This window comes from Ovis canadensis, chromosome 4 (genome assembly GCF_042477335.2).
Source record: "Ovis canadensis isolate MfBH-ARS-UI-01 breed Bighorn chromosome 4, ARS-UI_OviCan_v2, whole genome shotgun sequence".
NCBI lineage: Eukaryota > Metazoa > Chordata > Mammalia > Artiodactyla > Bovidae > Ovis > Ovis canadensis.
The window spans coordinates 101,701,327-101,726,094 of NC_091248.1; the positions used below are offsets into that span (position 1 = coordinate 101,701,327).

The 24,768-nt window shown below is 40.1% G+C and overlaps 1 protein-coding gene across 6 annotated transcripts in view; it reads right to left on the reverse strand.

Moving 5' to 3' along the window:
- CADPS2 (calcium dependent secretion activator 2) overlaps window positions 1-24,768 on the reverse strand; it is a 567,905-nt gene that overhangs the window by 32,332 nt on the left and 510,805 nt on the right. For 5 of the 6 annotated variants that reach the window (XM_069588282.1, XM_069588281.1, XM_069588279.1 and 2 more), the window contains 2 exons: window positions 8,923-9,006; window positions 8,788-8,820 (listed from right to left, as the gene is read on the reverse strand). In XM_069588282.1, the coding sequence (XP_069444383.1) occupies window positions 8,788-8,820; window positions 8,923-9,006 (117 nt within the window). The remainder of the gene's footprint in view (window positions 1-8,787; window positions 8,821-8,922; window positions 9,007-24,768) is intronic. The other variant, XM_069588283.1, reaches the window with a different exon arrangement.

The window sequence follows — 24,768 nt, forward strand, 5'->3', positions numbered from 1 at the left end:
CTATGGACTGCAGCCTACCAGGCTCCTCCGTCCATGGGATTTTCCAGGCAAGAGTACTGGAGTGGGGTGCCATTGCCTTTATCCCTAAAAGAGAGTCAATGTTGTTTTTCATTCTCCATTTAAACCTTTGAGATCTTCAGTTCACTAAGCACTAACTTCTCCATCTTGCTTTTTAGGGTAGTAATCTCTAAATCAAAATAAGACTTCCTGGATTACTTTTAAGTTGATTCAGAAAAGAACAGAATGTGGCTAATGAAATGACAGTACAAGGTAAAACATCTAAAAAATTCCCCCAGGGGCATAAAGAAATCGATACATATGGAAGGGAATAGAGTATGGAAAGGTGAGTTCCCCTGACTTGGGCCACATAAGAAACAGAATACACCGGCGAGTGAATGTGTTTAAGTAAGGGTGCAGACTCCAGCACATTTTCTCCCAGCGTTAATCACTAGTTAACTTAGTGAGATGAACATGCCATTCAAAAAAAGAAAGAAAAAATTTCTTGTTAATTATATGCTACAAATGCTCTTACTTCCTGCTGCTGCACCTAATTCCACAGGTGCAAGTCTTCACTTTCCTCATTCATGGGTAGGTGGGTGCAGTGCTGCAGACATTTTTCACAGCTACAGATTTAGATACAGAAGAAGCTGCTTAACCTTCCACGGAAGGTTAACAATACACTATGCAAACACTGTCATGGTGTCTATTTAACAAGAAGACAAATTTTTAAATATACTATTCCCATCTCAAAGATTAATAGAAGCTACAGTCTAACTGACTTAATTTGAAAGTGCACGTCTCATAACCTAGAAAAGCCTGCCTTGAAGAAACAATCAGGAGTGGAACTCTGATATCTTGATTTATGATAATCTGCGTGCTTCATAAATGAAATACTTGCACCTGGTCATTATTTTAATTTGCAAGAAAAATGGATCTTCTGAGATTTAAAACAATAGCATGTCTCTTCAATCTGCAGTTGTGGTAGGAAAAATTTACATCTCCATTCTGGCATTTCAGATTCAGGAAAAGTCTATGACTGATGATCAGAGAACACAAGACCTAATTGTACAAACACACAACTTATCTGAGGTTTTAACAACAACATATTTTTTTAATTGTTTAATATGTTCCTTATTAGTTTGGAATTTATGCAGCAATTTCTATGTTTTATATTTGAGTGAAAATGCTCTTAACATTAAGCTTCTCAAAAGAATTTGGAGTAGTTTAACAAGTTATATACACTCAAATACTTAAAAAAAAATTTGAGTATAGCTGTGATTATATGTAAAACATACATACACTTTTTTAAGCCAAATTTTCTAAAAACTAGAATAATTATATTGTATTCATATAGAAAATCAAAAGGAAAGAAACCGAACTAAGGTCTTCGAATTAGATTTATTCCAACTTAAATATAAGCCCAGGATGAGGACTAGTTCATAAAAAGGGGCAGAAGAAATGTAAATAATGGAAAAGTCATATGGATATACAGTTTTCAAGATTTCCTAATAACAGTTTATCCAGTTTTTTAAAACAAATTATTTCCAGCAGCAGCCACAGACACCTTTCCCTTTGTTAAATGTAGAGCTATTCAAAATTCTATTAATTCATAGTATAATGCATTTTGAACCCAAATTAGGAAGTAGGAAATTCTGAATTAGATAATGGCATGCACATCCATTTGAAAACATCTCTTGGACTTGGAGCAAGTAACATGTATGTTTTAAGTATGTAATTTCATTCAGTCCCACATTCTAAGGGAGAGGGTTTTATTACTCCAGGATCTTGCTCTGGATAAGGGTCTTCTGCTTGCTCCCTGTAAGCACAGTCAGTAAAAAAGTAGATTCCTATCACAATGCTGTGAGAATATCTTACATCAGAATCTGCTATAATTAACACTCCTATAGTTTATGCAGTCATATTGTTCAAATTCTTAAAATTCACCTGAAAGCTTCACACTATTCCTTCTAAATAGTGACATATTTTATGTATTCATTGATTTAAGCGCTGGCACGATCAAACATTTTTGTTGTATCGTGGCAGAAAACCTTCCAAAGAGGAGGTTATTTTAAATATTAAAAGGAATATTGAATAGTAATTTAAAATAATAGCCTAAAGTACTCAAGGAAAAGAGGCAGGTTGGTTTTCAACTGAGACTCATGGGCTTAATTTTCATTTTACTATGACTTTCCCACTTGAGGTCACGAGCATATAGTATCTCTCTTGCTATTTTTGATTGATAAGATCACTAATGTCTCAAGAGTTTTGACAATTAGCCGCTGATACAGAGAGGAAAGTGCTAACATGTATGTCACATATTAGCTTTATACTATTATTTTCATTATTATATACACTCAATATTATATTTCATTATTATGAGTAATAATTAGGGTGATTATGAAGATATTAAATCTCCCACTTATAATACAGTTGTAACCTTTCCCCTATCTATAGTTGCTATGATGGCAACTATAGAAACTAGACTGAGGACTTGAAGAAGTAAAACTTAAATGCTGTGGGTATTATTTAATTTCACCTTTAAAATTCAGATTGCCTGGGGTTGTCTTATTTGGCACTAATTTGGAACCTTTCAGATTTTGGCCTAAAGGACACATGAGGATGCTAGAATGTTAGGGTCCGGAGGCTGTTCATGGATTTACCTTCTGCAAGAAGAATGAGACAGACAAGAAAACCAAAGAAATAAAGATGAAAGAAGTAAAGCACTCTTCTAGGAAGCACAGAAGGCTACCTCCCCTGCTCCTCTAATGGCGAGACTCTCAGCCTGGTCCTGGTGCGACCTGCCTCTGCAGGTGAACACGTCCCAGTGGGCACGCGCACCATTCCCCATGTTCTGCCTGGCTCTCACTCTGACGTAAAGCACTGAGTGTTCCAGCGGCCTCATCTAAGTAACAAACAGTGTCTGAACAAAGGAAGGAGGAAAGACGCCTCTTGTCACTGAACTGACTGGCTGTACGTTTAAAAGTCATCACTGGCACATGCAAGGTGCTTGAGAGTCTAAAATAAAAGGAAAATAAATGAAAAGCAATCTAATGTTTTTCACCCTGTGGAAAACAAATGGTTTTTCTTTTGGAAAATGGTCATGTTCTGAAGCAGAGGGTGCAGGGCAATGTACGGTGCAGGGAGCATCATTCCAGGGAGAAGCGAAGACAATCCTGTTTATATCAATAGTGTGTGACAGTTATAAAGCACATAATATATACTTTTATTATTTTTATAATATATATTGATATTTACTTCATTATTTTTATAAACAAATATGTACTTTTATTATTATTTAATATTATGCACATTAATATGTACATCAAATCCTCAAAAGAACCTACAGAAGGAGACAGCACAGGGATGGCAGCAGTATTGTCACTGCCCAGGTGGGAAGCCCAGGGGTCAGACTGCCAGGAAGGGGCAAAGGCGGGACTTGAACTGAGATCCTGGACTCCACACCAAGCCTGTTCAATATAGTATGCTGTGTGCTTAGTCGCTCACATTGCCACTCTTTGCAACCCCTTGGACTGTAGCCCACCAGGCTCCTCTGCCCATGGGACTTCCCAGGCAAGAGTGGTTGACTCCAGTGTGAATTGGAGTGGGTTGCCATTTCCTTCTCCAGGGAATCGTCCCAACCCGGGATTGAACCCATGTCTCTTCTGCTTCCTGCATTGACAGGCAGGTTCTTTACCACCAGGACCACCGGAGGAGCCCACAGAATATAGAGCTGAATTCAAGTCACACTGTGGAGAACTGGAAGGTTAGAAATCTTTGGCAAGTGTTAGAGAACGTTTGAGAGAACTGTTAATGAAGACAGGAAAAGGATAAGCCACCTCCACCTTCTCAGGCAGGACCACCAGGATCAGGCAGCAGCGCTAAGCAGCCCATCCAGGGGGAGTTTCCTTGTCCTCGGTCACCGTCAACCTCATCTGGTCCTCCAGGTCTCTCTAGCTGTCACCTCCCTGACCAGCACAGAGATCATATGTGATGTGTGTAATAATGTCAGCAGGATAACCTGCAATAGGCACTGTTCACATACACACCCACACCAAAATGCCCGATAACTTAACGACCTGTAAAGCAAAATTTCAGAATTGGAGTTGGAAAGGGCTTTTATAAAAAACTTATTTGGTTCCATCCGGTCTATGCTGTGGCAGGTGGGGTCTTCATTGCTAGTTGTGATGCGTGGGCTCACCTGCTGTGAGGCATGTAGGATCTTAGTTTCCTAACCTGGAATCGAACCTGTGTCCTTTGCATTGCCAGGCAGATTCTCAGCCTCTGGACCATGAAAGAAGCCCCAGAAAGGGCTTTTAAATGTCCCTTTAAATGTTAAATGTCATCTGGTTGTTTTCCCCACATAGTTCAGCAATCTGCAGTGCCACACCTGGCAAAGAGTGGAGTAATTACTACTATACTATATCACCTTTGTAAAAAATTTTAGTTTCTTTTTTTTTGTTCTTAGTATACTGATGTAACCCAGCTCCCACTGGGTTTTTGTTACTGATCCTTGTTCTGTCCTCTTGACTGATAAATATTGAGGCTTCCTCTTCTGCAAAATGGGAACTCCATACATTAAACAGGACTCTCTTGTCTCTTAGGTTTTTCCTCCCTCAAGAGTAATATCCTGATTTCCCTTTTTCTTTTTCTCTATAAGCCATTATTTTTAGATTCCTTTAACTGTGCTGGCTGCTCTCTACAATAGGAGGTAAACTGAAAAGTATTCATTGGTTTTTAAGGGCTCCTGATAGATTTGCCACATTAATAGATGTGAATAAGATAGTATAGAACAGAATGATTAATTTTTTAGAATCTGGACACTAGATTTACTATAATCAATAATAATGTTGTATAATGACAGCTAACATTTATCAATCACTAACTTCATTCTAGGAGTCTTGAAAAGTGCTTAACATATTTGCAACAAGCCTAGAAGTGGTATAATTCTATTTCCATTTGATAAAGTAATTGGTGTTGACACAGGTATATGTGTGCTACGTGTTTAGTTGCTCGGTCATGTTTGATTCTTTTGCAACCCCATGGACTGTAATTCGCCAGCCTCCCCAGTCTATGGAATTTTTCAGGCAAGAATACTGGAGCGGGTTGCCATTTCCTCCTCCAGAGGATCTTCCTGACACAGGGATCGAACTGGGTCTCTTGTGTATCCTGCCTTGGCAAGTGTTCTTAACCACTGCACCATCTGGGAAGCCCATACACAGGTATATGCCTATTTCCAAGCTCATCTAATTATAAACACTAAATATGTGCAGTTTTTAATATATCAGTTATGCCTCAATAAAGCTGTAAAGATACATAAGACTATGTTCATAACATGCTATATTTAAATGACTATATTCGAATCATTTTCTGTTATTGACATTTATACATCTTTAGCCTGTGCTATAAGGTATACCTGATAATCAAGTATGTTCCAGGAACATGAATTCCTCCTTCTCTTCTGCATTAGGAATACCACTTAATTGTATGGATATACCACTTCTTGTTTATCCATATGCTAGACTGAAAGACATTTTGGTTGCTTTCAATTTTCAATGATTATGAATAAAGTTGCAATGAACACTTTTGCAGGTTTCATTGTGGACATATGTTTTCAGATCAGTTGAATAAATACCTAGGAGTGTAATCAGTGGGTTGCTAAAGCCTATATTTAGGTTTGTAAGAAACTGCCAAATAGTCTCCCAAAGTGGCTGTACAATTTTGTATTTCCACCAGCAATGAATGAGAATCCCTCTTGCACTGGATCTTTGTCAACATTTTGCTATTAACAGTGTTAAATTTTAGCCATACCAATAGGTATGTAATAGTATCTCATTGTTTTAATTTTCATTTCTCCAATGACAAATGATATTGAGCATCTTTTCATTTGCCTATTTGATACCTATATGTCTTCACTGTAGTATCTGTTCTGATCTTTTGCCCATTTTTTAATTGTGCTGTTTGCTTGAGTGTTAAGAGTTGTTTGTACATTTTACATAAAGTCTTTGACAAATATATGTCTGTAGCTTGTTGTTTTACTTCCTTTAAAGTGCGGTGTATTGTGTGTGCTTAGTGGCTTAGTTGCATCTGATTCTTTGTGACCCCCATGGATTGTACCCTGCCAGGCTCCTCTGTCGATGGGGATTCTCCAGGCAAGAATACTGGAGTGTGCCGGCATGCCCTCCTCCAGGGGATCTTCCCAACCCACGTCTCTTGCATTGCAGGCAGATTCTTTACCATCTGAGCCACCTATTAAGTCCAGCTTACAATGTTTTTCTTTCATGGATGTTTTGGGGTTTGTATCTAAACTTAAGGTAGTATTTTCTCTTATGTTTTCTTCTAGAAGTTTTATTGTTTGCATTTCACAAGTAGGTTTTTAAATCAGCTGTGAGTTAATTTTTGTGAAAGGTAAGCCACTGTTCTTTTTTTCTCATAAGGTTCTCTGTTAAAGACTGCTTCAGAAAGGTATCTTGCGAGTTTTAGCATAAAAAAATAGTAAGAGCTAACAGATCTCATAATTTTTGAAATTAAAGTTTATTTCCAGATCTAAGGGAGAAACTCTAGCAATCTACCATCGCCACACCACATCTGTGGTTTAGTATGCTTTGCTGTGTGTGGCAACGTGATATAATAGTGACATTAGTAAGCTGGAATTCATTAGAGAGTGACTGGTATGATAAAGAGTCTGAGTACAATTGCTATGGCTGTTTCCATGATATGTCTATTTCCCCGATGTGAGAACTGACTCATTGGAAAAGACCCTGATGCTGATTGAAGGCAGGAGGAGACAGGGATGACAGAAGATGATATGGTTGGATGGCATCACTGACTCAATGGACATGAGTTTGAGTAAGCTCTGGGAGTTGGTAATGGACAGGGAAGCCTGGTATGGTGCAGACCGTGGGGTCACAAAGAGTCAGACACGACTGAGCAACTGAACTAAACTATTTCTCTATCTCTTTTATTCCTAGACATGGAACAGCTTGCAGGCAGGACATATATATTTTCATTATAGCCCAGAGTCTAGCATTTAGTGAGTGTTAAATAAGATTTAGCCAACAAATTTAGTGAAGAAGTTGAGGAGGTTTAATGTAGAAAATAAGAATTCCTTAGACAACAAATCCTTTTGAATAGCCATCATATCTCTTGGGAAGAGAATGCATGATAATTATCACCAAATATCTGAAGGGCTATCATGCAGAAAAGGGATTAGAAACAAAATAGAATTCACAGAGGTACAGAATTTCAACTCATTACACATAAGAGGAAGCTTCCTTATGGTGAGCCTACAATCACTGAAAAAATTAAAAGAGCTTGACTGAATCTTTTTGAGGGCTATTAGGAGAAGGGGATTCTGCATTGAGAAGGAGCATGAATGAACCACTTCCTGTGTCTTTCAATGATGAAGCTCTATGGGCTCTAACAGATCTAGTACAGAGTCAAATTAAGAATCACAAAAACCCTAAGAACAGAAATAATTATGATGTTCCATTCCATTTGTATTTAATAATTCAAAATTATAAAAAAAACCTATATTATAAAGTACTCATTAAGAACAATAAAGTTCATATGTTCCCATGATGACTGGTCCTTTTCTTCTTCAGATGGCAATAAACTATTCCCCCTTACTGCTTTCTTTCTCTCTTTTGAGCTGCTCCTTTGCAGGACCACACACATGTGATTATTTTGCTTATTGCCCAGTACTGATTTTCTGATTCTAATACAAGACAAAGAGTATGACAAAATTTCTTTGGGAATTATTTGTAAAACTAAAAACAAACAAAACCTACTCCCAAGAAACCCTAGGCAAAGATAGGAAAGTCCATGGCCTTTTCATTTCAAATGTTCATTTTTAATAACTATAGCATCAATAAATCTGGGGACTGTCTATCCATAGTATAAAATGAAGTCATGCAATTTAAAAATAAGAGCCACCTACAACAGATATACAAAGCTTGCCAGCACTAAAAGTGCTAACATTTATAATAATGACCTAGAGATGGTAATGCTATTCAAGCACAGCCTAAATTAAAGATGAGATTACTTATATTCCACTTAGTTTTAAATTTTATGGTTTTTTTCCATTATGTTCTACCTCTTTGATATACATGCCAAGACACATGATTCAACAGAATGTCAGAGGCCTTGATCATATATATGTGATAACAGAATTTAAGGCAAAAACTTTGTTAATGATTGTCAACTTACAAATGCTGTACTAACTTGTTGATTATAATTATCATGTAAATTTTTTTCATTGTAGCTAAGCAAGTTTCATAGTTTACTCTCTTAATTTTTGAACAAGTTTACAGGTTATGCGTTATTTCCCAAGAATTCTGTAAAAAACCAAATGATAAGTAAGTCAACATTGATTTATTTATAACACTTCTGTATTTAGAAAACTACTCCTCTGATTTAACTGATTCCTCTTGTTTGTTACTTAACCTCCTACAAGACACCTGTTAGAGCCTTCATGAAAAGGGAAGGAGAGTGAACTTTTTTTCTATAAATAATGTGAGGCATTCTCTCCCTGATCCTGGAGCTACCAATGAGCTGGTATGTTCTCAAGATGAACTGACCTCCATAAGCGTACCCAAGTTACAACACAAAAAGTACACTGAAATAACCTTGCCAGGCTTTGCTATGAGGGCTAGTCCTCGCTTAAGGAAAATAAACTGCTCCCTGAGGGAATCACATGGTTTAAAGATTTGAAATAAACCCATGGTGAACCATAAATACTTTTTTAGAGGAATTATATATAGTTTTTAAAAGCAAATAAAAAATACTTACTGGAACATCAACATATTTTGCAGCTGCTTTCACCTTAAGTGGAAAAGAGATAATTATGAGAATTATTTTCTTAACTTATCAGCACTATGATAGCAGTCAAAAGACAGCAGAGGAGAACTCATTCAAAATACTCACAGTGAATGACAGGATGGATGAAAAGAAAGTGCCTTCATCATATCTTGAGAGCTTAGACAACACCCCTTCCAGCACTGAAACAAACTAGAATCCAGTTTATGGTTGAGTATTTAGGATAGGACTGTACATACAAACACATAACAGGGCAAACAATTCTTGAACCAACTTCTCCCATGGCACAAAAACCCAAAACGTACAAACTGACACCTAAGAGGTTGACTTGTGATGTTTATTATCTTATTTTGAAGATGAACTCTAAGGTCCTTTCATTTTTTAGGAAATAATATGTACATTTTTAAAGATAAAAGAACAATGTATAATAGGAGTCTGGTTACTATGTGTGAGATAATTTAAACCACTTAGTAAATAACTTTAAATCCCTGAGACTATTCCTTAGAATAACTTTCAACTCCAGTATAGATGAGTTCTCATCACAAGGAAAAATATTATAACTATGAATGGGGATGGATGATGTTAAGTAGGCTTATTGTGGTGACCATTTTGAAATTCAAACAGGTATCAAATCATTATGTTGTACACCTGCAACTAATATAATGTCAATAACAGAAAAAAATAAGATGTTTAGAAACAACAATGGTCAAGCGTTCAAAGCCCATTCTATCATATATCACTTGACCATTCGCCAACTTTTTCTAACCACAGAAGAGGTTAAATGAAAAAGAGAACAGATAATGAAAAGGAGGTGTAACATCTGAGACTCTTGTAACACTAAAATAAAGTCTGATACATTAGCTTGCGAGTATTCACCAAGCAGCTCCAACTGGGACACGTAAGGATCACCCCAGCTTTCAGAAGCTTACAAAGGAGTCAGGAGCTCAAACAGAGACAAACATGTCAGGGTACAATGGAAAGAGCACCAGACTGAGAAAATAAATCCTGATTCTGTTGCTGATTGCAACGTGGAGTCCAGACAACCAGTGCACCGGTTCTCCCATCAGTCAAACAGTGTGTTTGTGTTGGGGCAGCGATATGGAATTTAAATGGTCTTAAGAATTTTACCTTTCTAAAACTTTCAGTTTCTACGAAATGAAAATTAAGATATATATATATATATACACACATATATACTGTAATGTAATTAAAAATGTGAAGCATTTTATTTCATTGAGTGGGAACATTAAGATATGGCATGAAGATAAAGAAGAGATGTTAATAAGGATCTCCTACAAGCCAGGCTTCAGCAATATGTGAACTGTGAACTTCCAAATGTTCAAGCTGGTTTTAGAAAAGGCAGAGGAACCAGAGATCAAATTGCCAACATCCGCTGGATCATCGAAAAAGCAAGAGAGTTCCAGAAAAACATCTATTTCTGCTTTATTGACTATGCCAAAGCCTTTGACTGTGTGGATCACAATAAACTGTGGAAAATTCTGAAAGAGATGGGAATATCAAACCACCTGACCTGCCTCTTGAGAAACCTATATGCAGGTCAGAAAGCAACAGTTAGAACTGGACATGGAACTACAGACTGGTTCCAACTAGGAAAAGGAGTACATCAAGGCTGTATATTGTCACCCTGCTTATTTAACTTATATGCAGAGTACATCATGAGAAATGCTGGACTGGAAGAAATACAAGCTGGAATCAAGATTGCTGGGAGAAATAGCAATAACCTCAGATATGCAGATGACACCACCTTTATGGCAGAAAGTGAAGAGGAACTAAAAATCCTCTTGATGAAAGTGAAAGAGGAGAGTGAAAAAGCTGGCTTAAAGCTCAACAGTCAGAAAACGAAGATCATGGCATCTGGTCCCATCACTTCATGGGTAATGGGGAAACAGTGGAAACAGTGTCAGATTTTATTTTTGGGGGCTCCAAAATCACTATAGATGGTGACTGCAGCCATGAAATTAAAAGACACTTCTTGGAAGAAAAGTTATGACCAACCTAGATAGCATATTCAAAAGCAGAAACAATACTTTGCCAACAAAGGTCTGTCTAGTCAAGGCTATGGTTTTTCCAGCGGTCATGTATGGATGTGAAAGTTGGACTATGAAGAAAGCTGAGTGCCTAAGAATTGATGCTTTTGAACTGTGGTGTTAGAGAAGATTCTTGAGAGTCCCTTGGACTGCAAGGAGATCCAAGCAGTCCATTCTAAAGGAGATCAGTCCTGGGTGTTTATTGGAAGGACTGATGCTAAAGCTGAAATTCCAATACTCTGGCCACCTCATGAGTTGACTCAATGGAAAAGACTCTGATGCTGGGAGGGATTGGGGGCAGGAGGAGAAGGGGACGACAGAGGATGAGATGGCTGGATCGGGATCACTGACTCGATGGACATGAGTTTGGGTGAACTCCAGGAGTTGGTGATGGACAGGGAGGCCTGGCATGCTGTGATTCATGGGGTCGCAAAGAGTCAGACACTACTGAGCCACTGAACTGACTGACCCTACATCTTTCCTTTTCAGAACCAAAATAATATGCACTATTGAAAAATTATATTTCCCAAAGGGAAAATACTGACAAGGTTTTTTAAATATGAAAAGGGAAATTAATGAAGGTTGGTTTTTGTTCACATAGCAGCTTCTTCAACAAAGTGATAATAGTTCCAGGGACACAGCTTATTGGTCTCTGGTGACCAGGGGACTCGCTGAGAGTGCACAGGAGATAATCTTTTCTCTATGGCTGGTCAATTACTGCAAAATAGTTTATGCAAAAGAAACAAAAACTTCCCTATAGGTTTCTCCATCACATCATTTGCGACATGATGTAAGAACACAGAAACAAATTCATGCAAACTGCTGACTAAAATTTTGTTTTTAAAGAACGAGAATTATGTATGGTTGGTTAGTTATCCTAGGGGACACAAACAGCAAATAACACAAAATTACAAATTGCTCACAACTAAAAGTCAATTGAGCACTTTCCTCCTGCTTGTTCAGATTTTTTGCCAATCACAGCTGGCTAACTCAACTTGCTGTGGTTGGCAAAGACCCAGAAGGCCAATACTCCAGGGCTATGTCAGATGAGGGGAAGGGAATTCCAAAGTTAATGGCCCTCTGTGGAAAATGTCTCATCTCTAGTAACTCAAATCCTGAGCGCTAGTGTGAACTGGATGATCTCATTTGCCACGAGGAGAGCGACCATTGCTATGGTTACCAGACAACCTGAACCACTGAAGGCTTTAGCACAGCACCTGGTTCCTGGTGCCTGCAAGCAAGTATCTGCTTACACAGGTGAGTGATGTTGAGGGGCTAGGCAAGGTAGCGGTGGACCTTGGATGGATTTAGAAGGTCTGAGGTTGAGTTGTAGCTCTGCCTACTCTCTGGCTGTGAGTTAAGAGGCTGGACATTCAGCTTCTCTAGCCTCAGTGTACTCATCAAAAAACGAGGAGGCTGACACTGCTCTGCCCACAACAAGGATGGAGTGAAGATCAACAGAGATGATTCAGATGAAGCGGCTGTGAAAATGGCAACACACTAAGAGATGTAAAGAATGAATATTATTGGTATGATTAGCTAAATCACTAGGGAGTATATGTCTAAAAACCTACACATATTAAGTTACAAGTTAGTGGGGGTAACCTTGGGGTTGTTCAGTGGTAAGGAGAAATAATAAATTTGGTTATGAGAGAATTGGTCTTATTCGATGAAATGATATCTGTGGAGGCAGGACAGAGTTGACACCATAAATCAGAAGACCCAGGTCGGAATACTATCTGTTTCAAGGTCTTGGGGCTGACGGTAGAGGAGGGAGGCTTTGGATACAGAGGTGGTCTGGCTCCAAAGCTCTGTTTTTTTTATCATCACATTACAAACTTGTAATAATTAAATGATATGACAGTAATGTGCTTGGTATATAATAAGTGTTCAATAAACACTATTTGGTTATTATTATTGAGCACCTAATATGGGATATACAAAAAGGATGAATCTTAGAACCTTCCCTCTAGGAACATACAAACTAGCAGGAGAGAAAGAGATGTATACAGTTGGTCACGAGGCAAGGCAGGAAGTGATGAAGGACAAACAGTGTAACTGAAACTGACTTCCATCGCAGGATAGTGGGTAAGCTTCATTCACATGGTAGCCTGGGACCTGAGCAGGATAGCTGAAATGGAGTGGCTAAGACAACACTGGGGGAAGTCCATTAGCAGATGACCCGCAGGCAGAAGTTTCCCCACTGTGGCAGATGGCAGCCTGTCTAGCTTGTCCTTTCTTTAGAGTATGAAGCAGCACCAGGTTATACCCCACTAAGTCCATCGTGTGGATGGGTGGTCCTGCTGCACGCATGTCACAGAATTCTTGGCCTCCATTTTAACAACAGGACAGAGTCTCTCCCTGGGATCCTTCCTACTCCAAATGGTCCCGGGGGAGGCCCCATACAGCAGGGACTCTAAGTGCTTACATGGCAGTGAGCCGTGACTGGCCCCCTGGGACCAACCAGGTGAGCCATATGGTTCCAACAGGAAGGTGTTCTTTGTCAAGGCACATGTGGTGGAAGAGCTACTGTAAAACCCCACATCTATTAACATCAACGTTGACTAACAGTGATATAGTTTCCACCTGGCTTTTAACTGTGTAGAGCTGCAAGAATCCAAAAAAACCCAGTTAAATGCTGGATTTAGTTGCTGTGTTTTTAACTGCTTCCTGTGAACTTTCTCTGTACAGCTCAGGGAGTACATAAATACTCACAGATTGCCTTGAGCTCGGTTCTCCTGAGAACGTCGGGTGGGAATGAAACCCTGTAATCTCTTTGTTTCCCTGCTCTTTATTGTGGATGTCATTTACTGGGTTTGTTGGAATAATACTGAGCACCTAAACTCTGTCTGGGTGATTACCAACTCTGCCTCATCACGTACACCCTCAGGGAAATTAAAGATGAAGGCACACTGAAGTGACTGGTACAACGAAACTTGCAGTGTGCCACACGGCATATGGGTTTAAATTTCCTGCTGGGTTTTAACAGGGTTTAAATGGTATGGACCTAACAGAAGCAGAAGATATTAAGAAGAGGTGGCAAAAATACATAGAAAGTGAAGTCGCTCCGTCATGTCCGACTCTTTGCGACCCCATGGACTGAAGCCTACCAGGCTCCTCCGTCCATGGCATTCTCCAGGCAAGAATATTGGAGTGGATTGCCTTTTCCTTCTCCAGTACACAGAAGAACTGTACAAAAAGGATCTTCATGACCCAGATAATCATGATGGTGCAACCATTAATCTAGAGCCAGACATCCTGGAATGTGAAGTCAAGTGGGCTTAGAAAGTATCACTACGAACAAAGCTAGTGGAGGTGATGGAATTCCAATTGAGCTGTTTCAAATCCTGAAAGATGATGCTGTGAAAGTGCTGCACTCAATATGCCAGCAAATTTGGAAAACTCAGCAGTGGCCACAGGACTGGAAAATGTCCGTTTTCATTCCAATCCCAAAGAAAGGCAATGCCAAAGAATGCTTTAATTACCTCACAATTGTACTCATCTCACATGCTAGTAAAGTAATGCTCAAAATTCTCCAAGCCAGGCTTCAGCAATACATGAACCGTGAACTTCCAGATGTTCAAGCTGGTTTTAGAAAAGGCAGAGGAACAAGAGATCAAATTGCCAACATCTGCTGGATCATGGAAAAAACAAGAGAGTTCCAGAAAAACATCTATTTCTGCTTTATTGACTATGCCAAAGCCTTTGACTGTGTGGATCACAATAAACTGTGGAGAATTCTGAAAGAGATGTGAATACCAGACCACCTGACCTGCCTCTTGAGAAATCTGTATGCAGGTCAGGAAGCAACAGTTAGAACTGGACATGGAACTACAGACTGGTTCCAACTAGGAAAAGGAGTACATCAAGGCTGTATATTGTCACCCTGCTTACTTAACATATATGCAGATACATCATGAGAAACGCTGGACTGGAAGAAACACAAGCTGGAATCAAGATTGCTGGGAGAAATAGCAATAACCTCAGATATGCAGATGATACCACCCTTACGGCAGAAAGTGAAGAGGAGCTAAAAAACCTCTTGATGAAAGTGAAAGAGGAGAGTGAAAAAGTTGGCTTAAAGCTCAACAGTCAGAAAACGAAGATCATGGCATCTGGTCCCATCACTTCATGGGAAATAGATGGGGAAACAGTGTCACACTTTATTTTTTTGTGCTCTAAAATCACTGTAGATGGTGACTGCAGCCATGATATTAAAAGACGCTTACTCCTTGGAAGAAAAGTTATGACCAACCTAGACAGCATATTCAAAAGCAGAGATATCACTTTGCCGACTAAGGTCCATCTAGTCAAGGATATGGTTTTTCCTGTGGTCATGTATGGATGTGAGAGTTGGACTGTGACGAAGTCAGAGCACCAAAGAATTGATGGTTTTGAACTGTGGTGTTGGAGAAGACTCTTGAGAATCCCTTGGACTTCAAGGAGATCCAACCAGTCCATTCTGAAGGAGATCAGCCCTGGGATTTCTTTGGAAGGAATGATGCTAAAGCTGAAACTCCACTACTTTGGCCACCTCATGAGAAGAGTTGACTCATTGGAAAAGACTCTGATTCTGGGAGGGATTGGGGGCAGGAGGAGAAGGGGACAACAGAGGATGAGATGTCTGGATGGCATCACTGACTCGATGGACAATGAGTCTGAGTGAACTCCAGGAGTTGGTGATGGACAGGGAGGGCTGGCATGCTGCGATTCATGGAGTCGCAAAGAGTCAGACATGACTGAGCGACTTAACTGAACAGTCATTAGGAGAAGGCAATGGCAACCCACTCCAGTACTCTTGCCAGGCAAATCCCATGGATGGAGGAGCCTGGTAGGCTGCAGTCCATGGGGTCGCTAGGAGTTGGACACTACTGAGCGACTTCACTTTCACTTTTCACTTTCATGCACTGGAGAAGGAAATGGCAACCCACTCCAGTGTTCTTGCCTGGAGAATCCCAGGGACGGGGGAGCCTGGTGGGCTGCCATCTCTGGGGTCGCACAGAGTCAGACATGACTGAAGTCACTTAGCAGCAGCAGCAGCAGCAGCAAGAGTCATTTTCTTATGTGTATGTAAAGCTATGAAGACACACCGCAGCCAAAAATACATAAGTAAACAAATAAAAAAAATAGTTGACTTAATCAGGTTGAGTTAGGGTTGGGGGAGAAGATATTTTAATTATATCATCCAGACAGTTCAGATCTGTCTTCTGTCCCTCTTAAAGGAAATACAGGCGGAAATACTCTAGGTTATCAAGAAGAATAGGTCTTCATGCGTATGTGTATGTATATGTATTTGTGGGCTTCCCAGGTGGCACTAGTGGTAAAGAATCCGCCTGCCAATGCGAGAGACCAGGGTTTGATTCCTGGGTCGAGAAGATCCCCTGGAGAAGGAAATGGCACCCCACTCCAGCGTTCTTGCCTGGGAAATCCCACGGACAGAGGAGCCTGGCAGGTTGCAGTCCATGGGGTCACAAAGAGTTGGACACGACTTAGTGACTGAGCAACCACCATCTAAGACATATTTGAAGACATTAAATATTGATATATCTCACACATATCATAAAGTATATGTAAATATGTCACAGACATTATAAAAATGCTTGAAAAGCCCCTGCTAAGTGATCTCAGGGCTGTCTTCTAAGTCTAGCACATAGTGTGCCATGGAACTTGAGAGCCTGGGCAGAAAAGATGCAGGCCCCTGAGGCCTCCAAACACAAACATATATAAGGATCTTTGCTTTAGACTGAGAAAGGCTGTAGATATTTTTCTCATCCAATGATCTTGCTTTTTTGATGAGGAAACCGTCATGCAAGGAGACCCAGTTGGTAGCATGAAGCAGGAAATGAAGTCTCGTGCTCCTGAACTCCCAGTTTCAGGTAATTCTAATATAAGCTATGACAAACCTAGATAGTGTATTAAAAAGCAGAGACATCACTTTGCCAGCAAAGGTCTGTCTACTCAAAGCTAGTTTTTCCAGTAGTCACGTATGGATGTAAGAGTTGGACTATAAAGAAGGCTGAGTGCTGAAGAATTGATGCTTTCGAACTGTGGTGTTGGAGAAGGCTCTTGAGAGTCCCTTGGACTTAACCAATCTTAAAGGAAATCAACACTGATCATTCACGTTCAGCAACAGTTGCTGAAGCTGAAGCTTCATTACTTTGGCCACCTGATGTGAAGAACTGACTCACTGCAAAGGACTCTGATGCTGAGAAAGACTGAGGGCAGGAGGAGAAGGGGACGACAAAGGATGAGATGGACTCAATGGACACGAGTTTGAGCAAACTCCAGGAGATGGTGAAGGACAGGGAAGCCTGGCGTGCTGCAGTCCACAGGGCGCTAACGAGTTGGACACATGACTTAGTGACTGAACAACAACAATATGAGGTAGCAGTAAATGCGGCATTTCTTGTATGCTTCCCTTGGCAAGATTTAATGTTCCTGCCTGCATTTTTTCTCTTGGTAAAAATTATCTAAGTCCTCTTCTGGCTAGAAACTTTTTCTTTGGTCACATCACATAGCATTTGGGATCTTAGTTTCTCAACCAGGAACTGAACCCAAGTCCCCTGCATTGGAAGCACGCAGTCTTAAACACTGGACTGACAGGGAAGTCCCTAGAAGCTTTTGCTTTTGTTTTAAGGTGGTTTTCATCTCTCTACATTTTCCACAGGGGTCCCTGCAGATCACAGTTATAACACATATGCTTGAGAATAGCAGTTACTGATAGAATCATTTCCAATAGCTGACATCCTATGATTACATCAGTATTTCAATCCCATATCCTTCCTCTGAATTTCAGCCCCAAACACCTAAATACCTGAATGTTCCCTTGGTATCTCCTCCTTCCAGTATTTCAGAGGCAGCTCAGCTCCCAAATGGCTGATACTGATATCACTGTCTTTTCCTCTAAATCTGTTCCTCTCCCAGGGCATCCTGCATCACTGAAAGACATCAACATTCATCTCCTGTTTCAGGCTATAAACCTGGATGAATCCTCAATGTTTTTCTTTCTCTCCCCAATACTAACCCCTTGTCATAGTCTGCTCAGACTGCTGTAACGGAATGCCGTAGACGGGATGGCTTACAAACAACAATAATTTCTCATTGTCTGGAGGCTATAAGACCTTCTAGAACTAACACCAAAAAGAAAAAACACAACTGTCCTTTTCATCATAGGGGACTGGAATGTGAAAGTAGGCAGACAAGAGCTATCTGGAGCAACAGGTAAGTTTGGCCTTGGAGTACAAAATGAAGCATGGAGAAGCCTATTAGAGTTTTGTCAAGAGAGCACACTGGTCATAGCAAACACTCTGTTCCAAAAAAAAAAAAACAAACAAAAACAAGAGATGACTCTACATATGCACATCACCAGAAGGTCAATACCTAAATCAGATTGATTATGTTCTTTGCAGATGAAGACAGAGAAACTCTAGATGCCAGCAAAAACAAGACTGAGAGCTGACTGTGGCTCAGATCATAATTCCTTATTGTCAAATTCAGACTTAAATTGAAGAAAGTAGGGAAAACAACTAGACCATTAGGTATAACCTAAATTAAATCCCTTACAGTCATGCACTGGAAGTGACAAACAGCATCAAGGGATTAGATCTGTTAGACAGAGTGCCTGAAGAACTATGGACAGGGGTTCATGACATTGTACAGTGGGCAGTGATCAAGGCCATCCCCAAGAAAAAGAAATGCAAAACAGAAAAATGGTTGTCTGAGGAGGCCTTACAAATAGCTGAGAAAGGAAGAGAAGCTAAAGATAAAGGAGAAAAGGAAAGATATATCCATCTGAATGCAGGGTTCCAAAGAATAGCAAGGAGAGATAAGAAAGGCTTCCTCAGTGGTCAATGCAAAGAAATAGAGGAAAACAACAGAATGGGAAAGACTAGAGATCTCTTCAAAAAATTAGAGATACCAAGTGAACATTTCATGCAAACATAGGCACAATAAGACAGAAATGGTATGGAACTAACAGAAGCAGAAGATATTAAGAGGTGGCAAGAATACACAGAATTAAACAAAAAAGATCTTCATGACCCAGATAACCACAACGAGTGATCATTCACCTAGAGCCAGAGATCCTGGAGTGTGAAGTCAAGTGGGCCTTAGGAAGCATCACTACCAACAAAGCTAGTGGAAATGATGGAATACCAGTTGAGTTATTTCAAATCCTAAAACATGATGCTGTGAAAGTGCTGCACTCAATATGCCAGCAAATTTGGAAAACTCAGCAGTGGCCACAGGACTGGAAAAGATCACTCTTCATTCCAATCCCCAAGAAAGGCAATGCCAAAGATTGTTTGAACTACCACACAATTTCACTCATCTCACACACTAGCAGAGTAATGCTCAAAACTCTCCAAGTGAGGCTTCAACAGTACATGAACTGAGATTGTTCAGATGCTCCAGCTGGATTTAGAAAAGGCACAGGAACCAGAGATCAAATTTCTAACATCTTCTGGATCATAGAAAAAGTACCTACTTCTGCTTCATTGACTATGCTAAAGTCTTTCACTGTGTAGATGACAAGAAACTATGGAAAATTCTTAAGAGAGATGGGAATACCAGACCACCTTACCTGCCTCCAGAGAAGTCTGTATGCAGGTCAAGAAGCAACAGTTAGAACTGTACATGGAATGATGGACTGGTTCAAAATTGGGAAAGAAGTATGTCAAGGCTGTACACTGTCACCCTGCTTATTTAACTTACACGCAAAGTACATAATACGAAATGCTGGGCTGTATAAAGCACAAGCTGGAATCAAGATTGCTGGGAGAAATATCAATAACCTTAGATATGCAGATGACATCACTCTTATGGCAGAAAGTGAAGAAGAACTAAGGAGCATCTTGACAAAAGTGAAAGAGGAGGGTAAAAAAGTTGGCTTAAAACTCAACATTCAGAAAACTAAGATCATGGCATTCGGTCCCATCAATCCATAGCAAATAGATGGGGAAACAATGGAAACAGTGGCAGACTTTATCTTGTTGGGCTCTAAAATCACTGCAGATAGTAACTGCAGCCATGAAATTAAAAGATGCTTGTTCCTTGGAAGAAAAGCTATGACCAACCTGCTGCTGCTGCTGCTAAGTCGTTTCAGTCGTGTCCGACTCTGTGTGATCCCATGGACGGCAGCCCACCAGGCTCCTCTGTCCCTGGGATTCTCCAGGCAAGAATACTGGAGTGGGTTGCCATTTCCTTCTCCAAAGCATGCAAGTAAAAGGGAAAGTGAAGTCGCTCAGTCATGTCCGACTCTTCGTGACCCCATGGACTGTAGCCTACCAGGCTCCTCCGTCCATGGGATTTTCTAGGCAAGAGTACTGGAGTGGGATGACCAACCTAGATAGCATATTGAAAAGCAGAGACATTATTTTGCTGACAAAGATCTGTATAGTCAAGTTCTTCAGTTCAGTTCGGTCACTCAGTCGTGCCCGACTCTTTGCAACCCGATGGACCACAGCACACTAGGCCTCCCTGTCCATCACCAACTCCCAGAGTTTACTCAAACTCATGTCCATTGATTTGGTGATGCCATCCTACCATCCCATCTTCTGTTGTCCCCTTCTCCTCCCACTTTCAATCTTTCCCAGCATCAGGGTCTTTTCAAATGAGTGAATTCTTTGCATCACATGGCTAAAATATTGGAGTTTCAGCTTCAACATCAGTCCTTCCAATGAATATTCAGGGCTGATTTCCTTCAGGATGGACTGGTTGGATTTTCTTGCAGTCCAAGGGACTCTCAAGAGTCTTCTCCAACACCACAGTTCAAAAGCATCAGTTCTTCAGTGCTCAGCTTTCTTTATAGGCCAACTCTCACATCCATACATGACTCCTGGAAAAAACCATAGCTTTGACTAGGTGGACTTTTGTTGGCCAAGTAATGTTTCTGCTTTTTAATATGCTGTCTAGATTGATCATAGATTTTTTCCAAGGAGCAAGAATCTTTTAATGTCATGGCTGCAGTCACCATCTGCAGTGATTTTGGAGTCCCCTAAAATAAAGTTAGTCACTGTTTCCCCACCTATTTGCCATATAGTGATGGGACCAGATGTCATGTTCTTAGTTTTCTGAATGTTGAGTTTCAAGCCAACCTTTTCACTCTCCTCTTTCACTTTCATCAAGAGGCTCTTTAATTCTTTTTCACTTTCTTCCATAAGTGTAGTGCCATCTGCATATCTGATGTTATTGATATTTCTCCCAGCAATCTTGATTTTAGCTTGTGCTTCTTCCAGCTCAGTGTTTCTCATGATGTACCCTGCATATAAGTTAAATAAGCAGGGTGACAATATACAGCCTTGATGTACTCCTTTCCCGATTTGGAACCAGTCTGTTCCATGTCTAGTTCTAACTGTTGCTTCCTGACCTGCATACAGATTTCTCAGGAGGCAGGTCAGGTGGTCTGGTATTCCCATCTCTTTTAAGAATTTCCCTCAGTTTGTTGTGATCCACACAGTCAAAGTCCTTGGCATAGTCAGTGAAGCAGAAGTAGATGTTTTTCTGCAACTCTCTTTGCTTTCTCAATGATCCAATAGAGGTTGGCAATTTGATCTCTGGTTCTTCTGCCTTTTTTAAAACCAGCTTGAACATCTGGATGTTCATGGTTCATGTACTGTTGAAGCCTGGCTTGGAGAATTTTGAGCATCACTTTGCTAGAATATGAGATGAGTGCAATCATGTGGTAGTTTGACCATTCTTTGGCATTGACTTTCTTTGGGATTGGAATGAAGACTGAACTTTTCCAGTCCTGTGGCCACTGCTGAGTTTTCCAAATTTGCTGGCATATGGAGTGCAGCATTTTCACAGCATCATCTTTTAGTATTTAAATAGCTCAACTGGAATTCCATCACCTCCACTAGCTTTGTTTGCAGTGATGTTTCCTAAGGCCCACTTGACTTCACAGTTCAGGATGTCTCGGACTAGGTGGGTGATCACACCATTGTGATTATCTGGGTTGTGAAGATTTGCTTTGTGAAGTTCTCTGTTTATTCTTTCCACCTCTTCTTACTATCTCTGCTTCTGTTAGGTACTGCTCTGTGGTTTTGTGGTGCCTCGTAATGACTGAAGGCAGCCCCTAAAAGGGGAGCCTTGTCAGGGCTTTATACCGACCTGCCAATGCCAAGAGATCCTCAAGGTCCCTGCTAGAGGAGTGACCAGAGGTGGGCAAAGTGTGTGGACTGATCTCTCCTTTCTTGGTCACCTCTTCCTGGGCTCTGATCATTCTGTAATTGCATGGGGGATAAGAACTACTAACACAATCTGTTGGATCATAGACTTTCAATGGACTTGTGATTCATGCCATTACTATGTACTTTTACTTAGACCCCAAGCTTGGCAGTCACGGAAGTGCCTAGCCTTGCTAGGAGTTACAAGTTACAACAGCATGTTTGGGTGTGAGGTAGAGCTCTAGCTCCAGGAAAGTCTCTTAGTCAAAGCTATGGTTTTTCCAGTAGTCACATATGGATGTGAGTTGGACTGTAAAGAAAGCTAAACAGTGAAGAATTGATGCTTTTGAACTGTGGTGTTGCAAAAGACTCTTGAGAGTCCTTTGGACTTCAAGGAGATCCGACCAGTAAGCCTAAAGGAAATCAGTCCTGAATATTCATTGGAAAGACTGATGCTGATCCTTAAACTCCATTCCTTTGGCCACCTGATGCAAAGAACTGACTCACTGGAAAAGACCCTGATGCTGGGAAAGACTGAAGGCAGAAAAAGGGGATCACAGAGGATGAGATGGCTGGATAGCATTACCAACTCAATGGACATGAGTTTGAGCAAGCTCCAGGAGATGGTGAAGGCCAGGAAAGCCTGACTGCTGCAGTCCATGGGGTTGCAAAGAGTTGGACATGACTGAGCAACTGAACTGGAGGCTGAGAAGGCAGCAATCAAGGTGCTGGCAGATTTAATGTCTGATGAGGACCCACTTCATGGTTCAAAGATGATATCTTCTGGCTGTGTTTTCACCTGGCAGAAAGGACTAGGGAGCTTTGTGGGGTGTTTTATATAAGGAAACTAATCCCATTTATGAGGGCTTTAACCTCATGACCTTATTACCTCCCAAGTATACCACGTTAAAATACCACCACACTGAGGACTAGGTTTTAATATATGAATTGTGGGAGGACACATTCAGTCTTTACCACCCTACCCACTGTATATCTTAAATGTCTTTGGATTAGTCCAACAGAGACCAATGTTACAATCTCCTTCCTACTCCCTCTCAATCAGTTTGCTGTGCACAATCAAATGAATCATCTTATAATGCAAATAAATGTGATTAATTCCCTACTGCTGCTCTTTACCACTCCAACCCTTCAACGACTTCTCATTGCTCTTAGGATAAACACATTAAACTCCTCAGGCCTGTAGCTGGGCTTTGCAGCAAGATTCCATACTACCTCTCAGGGAGAGGAGTTTCCCTATATGCTGAGGGAGCCATCAGCACATAGTTAAACCGGAAGTGGGAAAGTCACAGAAATGTACGGAATGAGTTCAAAAGAACAGCATAGACGGAAAGTCAAGAATACCACCATTAAGCAGCTAGGTGGAGAGAACCCAAGGATGGAAAGCTGAGATCTTTTCCAGGCATGAAAAATGGGTGTGTAGGTGGGACATATGCTGCTGCGTGTTACATGTGATTAACAGTCATGGACCATCTCGAACTATTTGTGAAGACATGTGGATAAGAAGAGGATGCAGAAGTAGAACTGAAGAGAGGAGATAAAAAGAAGGATGTGTTACTCCTTATTCATCCATATGTAATAAACATATTTATCCATATGCACAGACAACTTAAAGTATGGAAAGAAGCATTTGGGATACAAGGAATTCACTATTTTATTAATCTACTTTATATTGAATTAATATAATATTGAAATAATATGGTATAAAAAGTCTAGGACAGATCTCTTAGAATTTGCTGTTCATAAAGATCATCAGTGTAGAAGTTACATATTTTAATTTTCACAGTCTTTTGTTTTTTACTGATTTCCTGGAGATCTGGAATCAGCAAGTACATTGGATTGGGAATCTGAAACTCAGCTTTGAATCTTGACACTTGCACTTATTAGGTGTGTGACTCTGGTTAGTTTACTCTGCTGGTTTGAAGAATAGATTCTTATCTGTGAAATAGGGTAAGCCCACCTATTTCCTAGGTGCTATGTGTGCAGGTTGAATTAAATAATACATATATAGTCACTCTTTCTCAGTAGGTACATCAGAAATATCTCTCTTAAAAAATCATTTCTTCTTTGGTGAAAACAAATGGGAATACACTATCTTAGAAGCTGTCTTATTTTTAAATATACTTTAGTCTTAAGGTAGTTTATATAGCCATCTAGGTGCAGGGTCATCAGAGCAGTGTTTCTGACTCAGAAACCCCTACATCAAAATCACCATGATGAGTGGTTAAGCATGCACAATCCTGTCCTTCTTCCAAAACTTCTGGAAAGCAGGACTTGGGCATCTGCATTTTAAAAAGCTCTCAGGCAATTTTTTGGCATGCTAGCATTTAGGAATTGTATAACAGAATTATAATAATTTATCTTTGCTTAATGAAACAAAATTTACTACTTATTGTCACCTTTGAGCAAATAGCATTTTTAAATAAGATGGTTGCCCAAACTACCAAATGAATTTATTTTTTAACTTTTAAACTAAAGATTATTTAAAAGTGCTATTTGACTATAGGAGAAAGGATCCATAGAGAATAACTACAATCTAGACCTGATTTCTAAATATAATATTAATAGCTAGTTTCAATAGGCTATTTAAAATGAATTAAAATGAAAATTTCAATTCCTCAGTTGCACTAGCCGTGTCTCAAGTGCTCCACACCCACATGTTACCATACTGGATGGTGCAGGATAAACATTTGTATCATCACAGACAGTTCTAGAGGATAGTG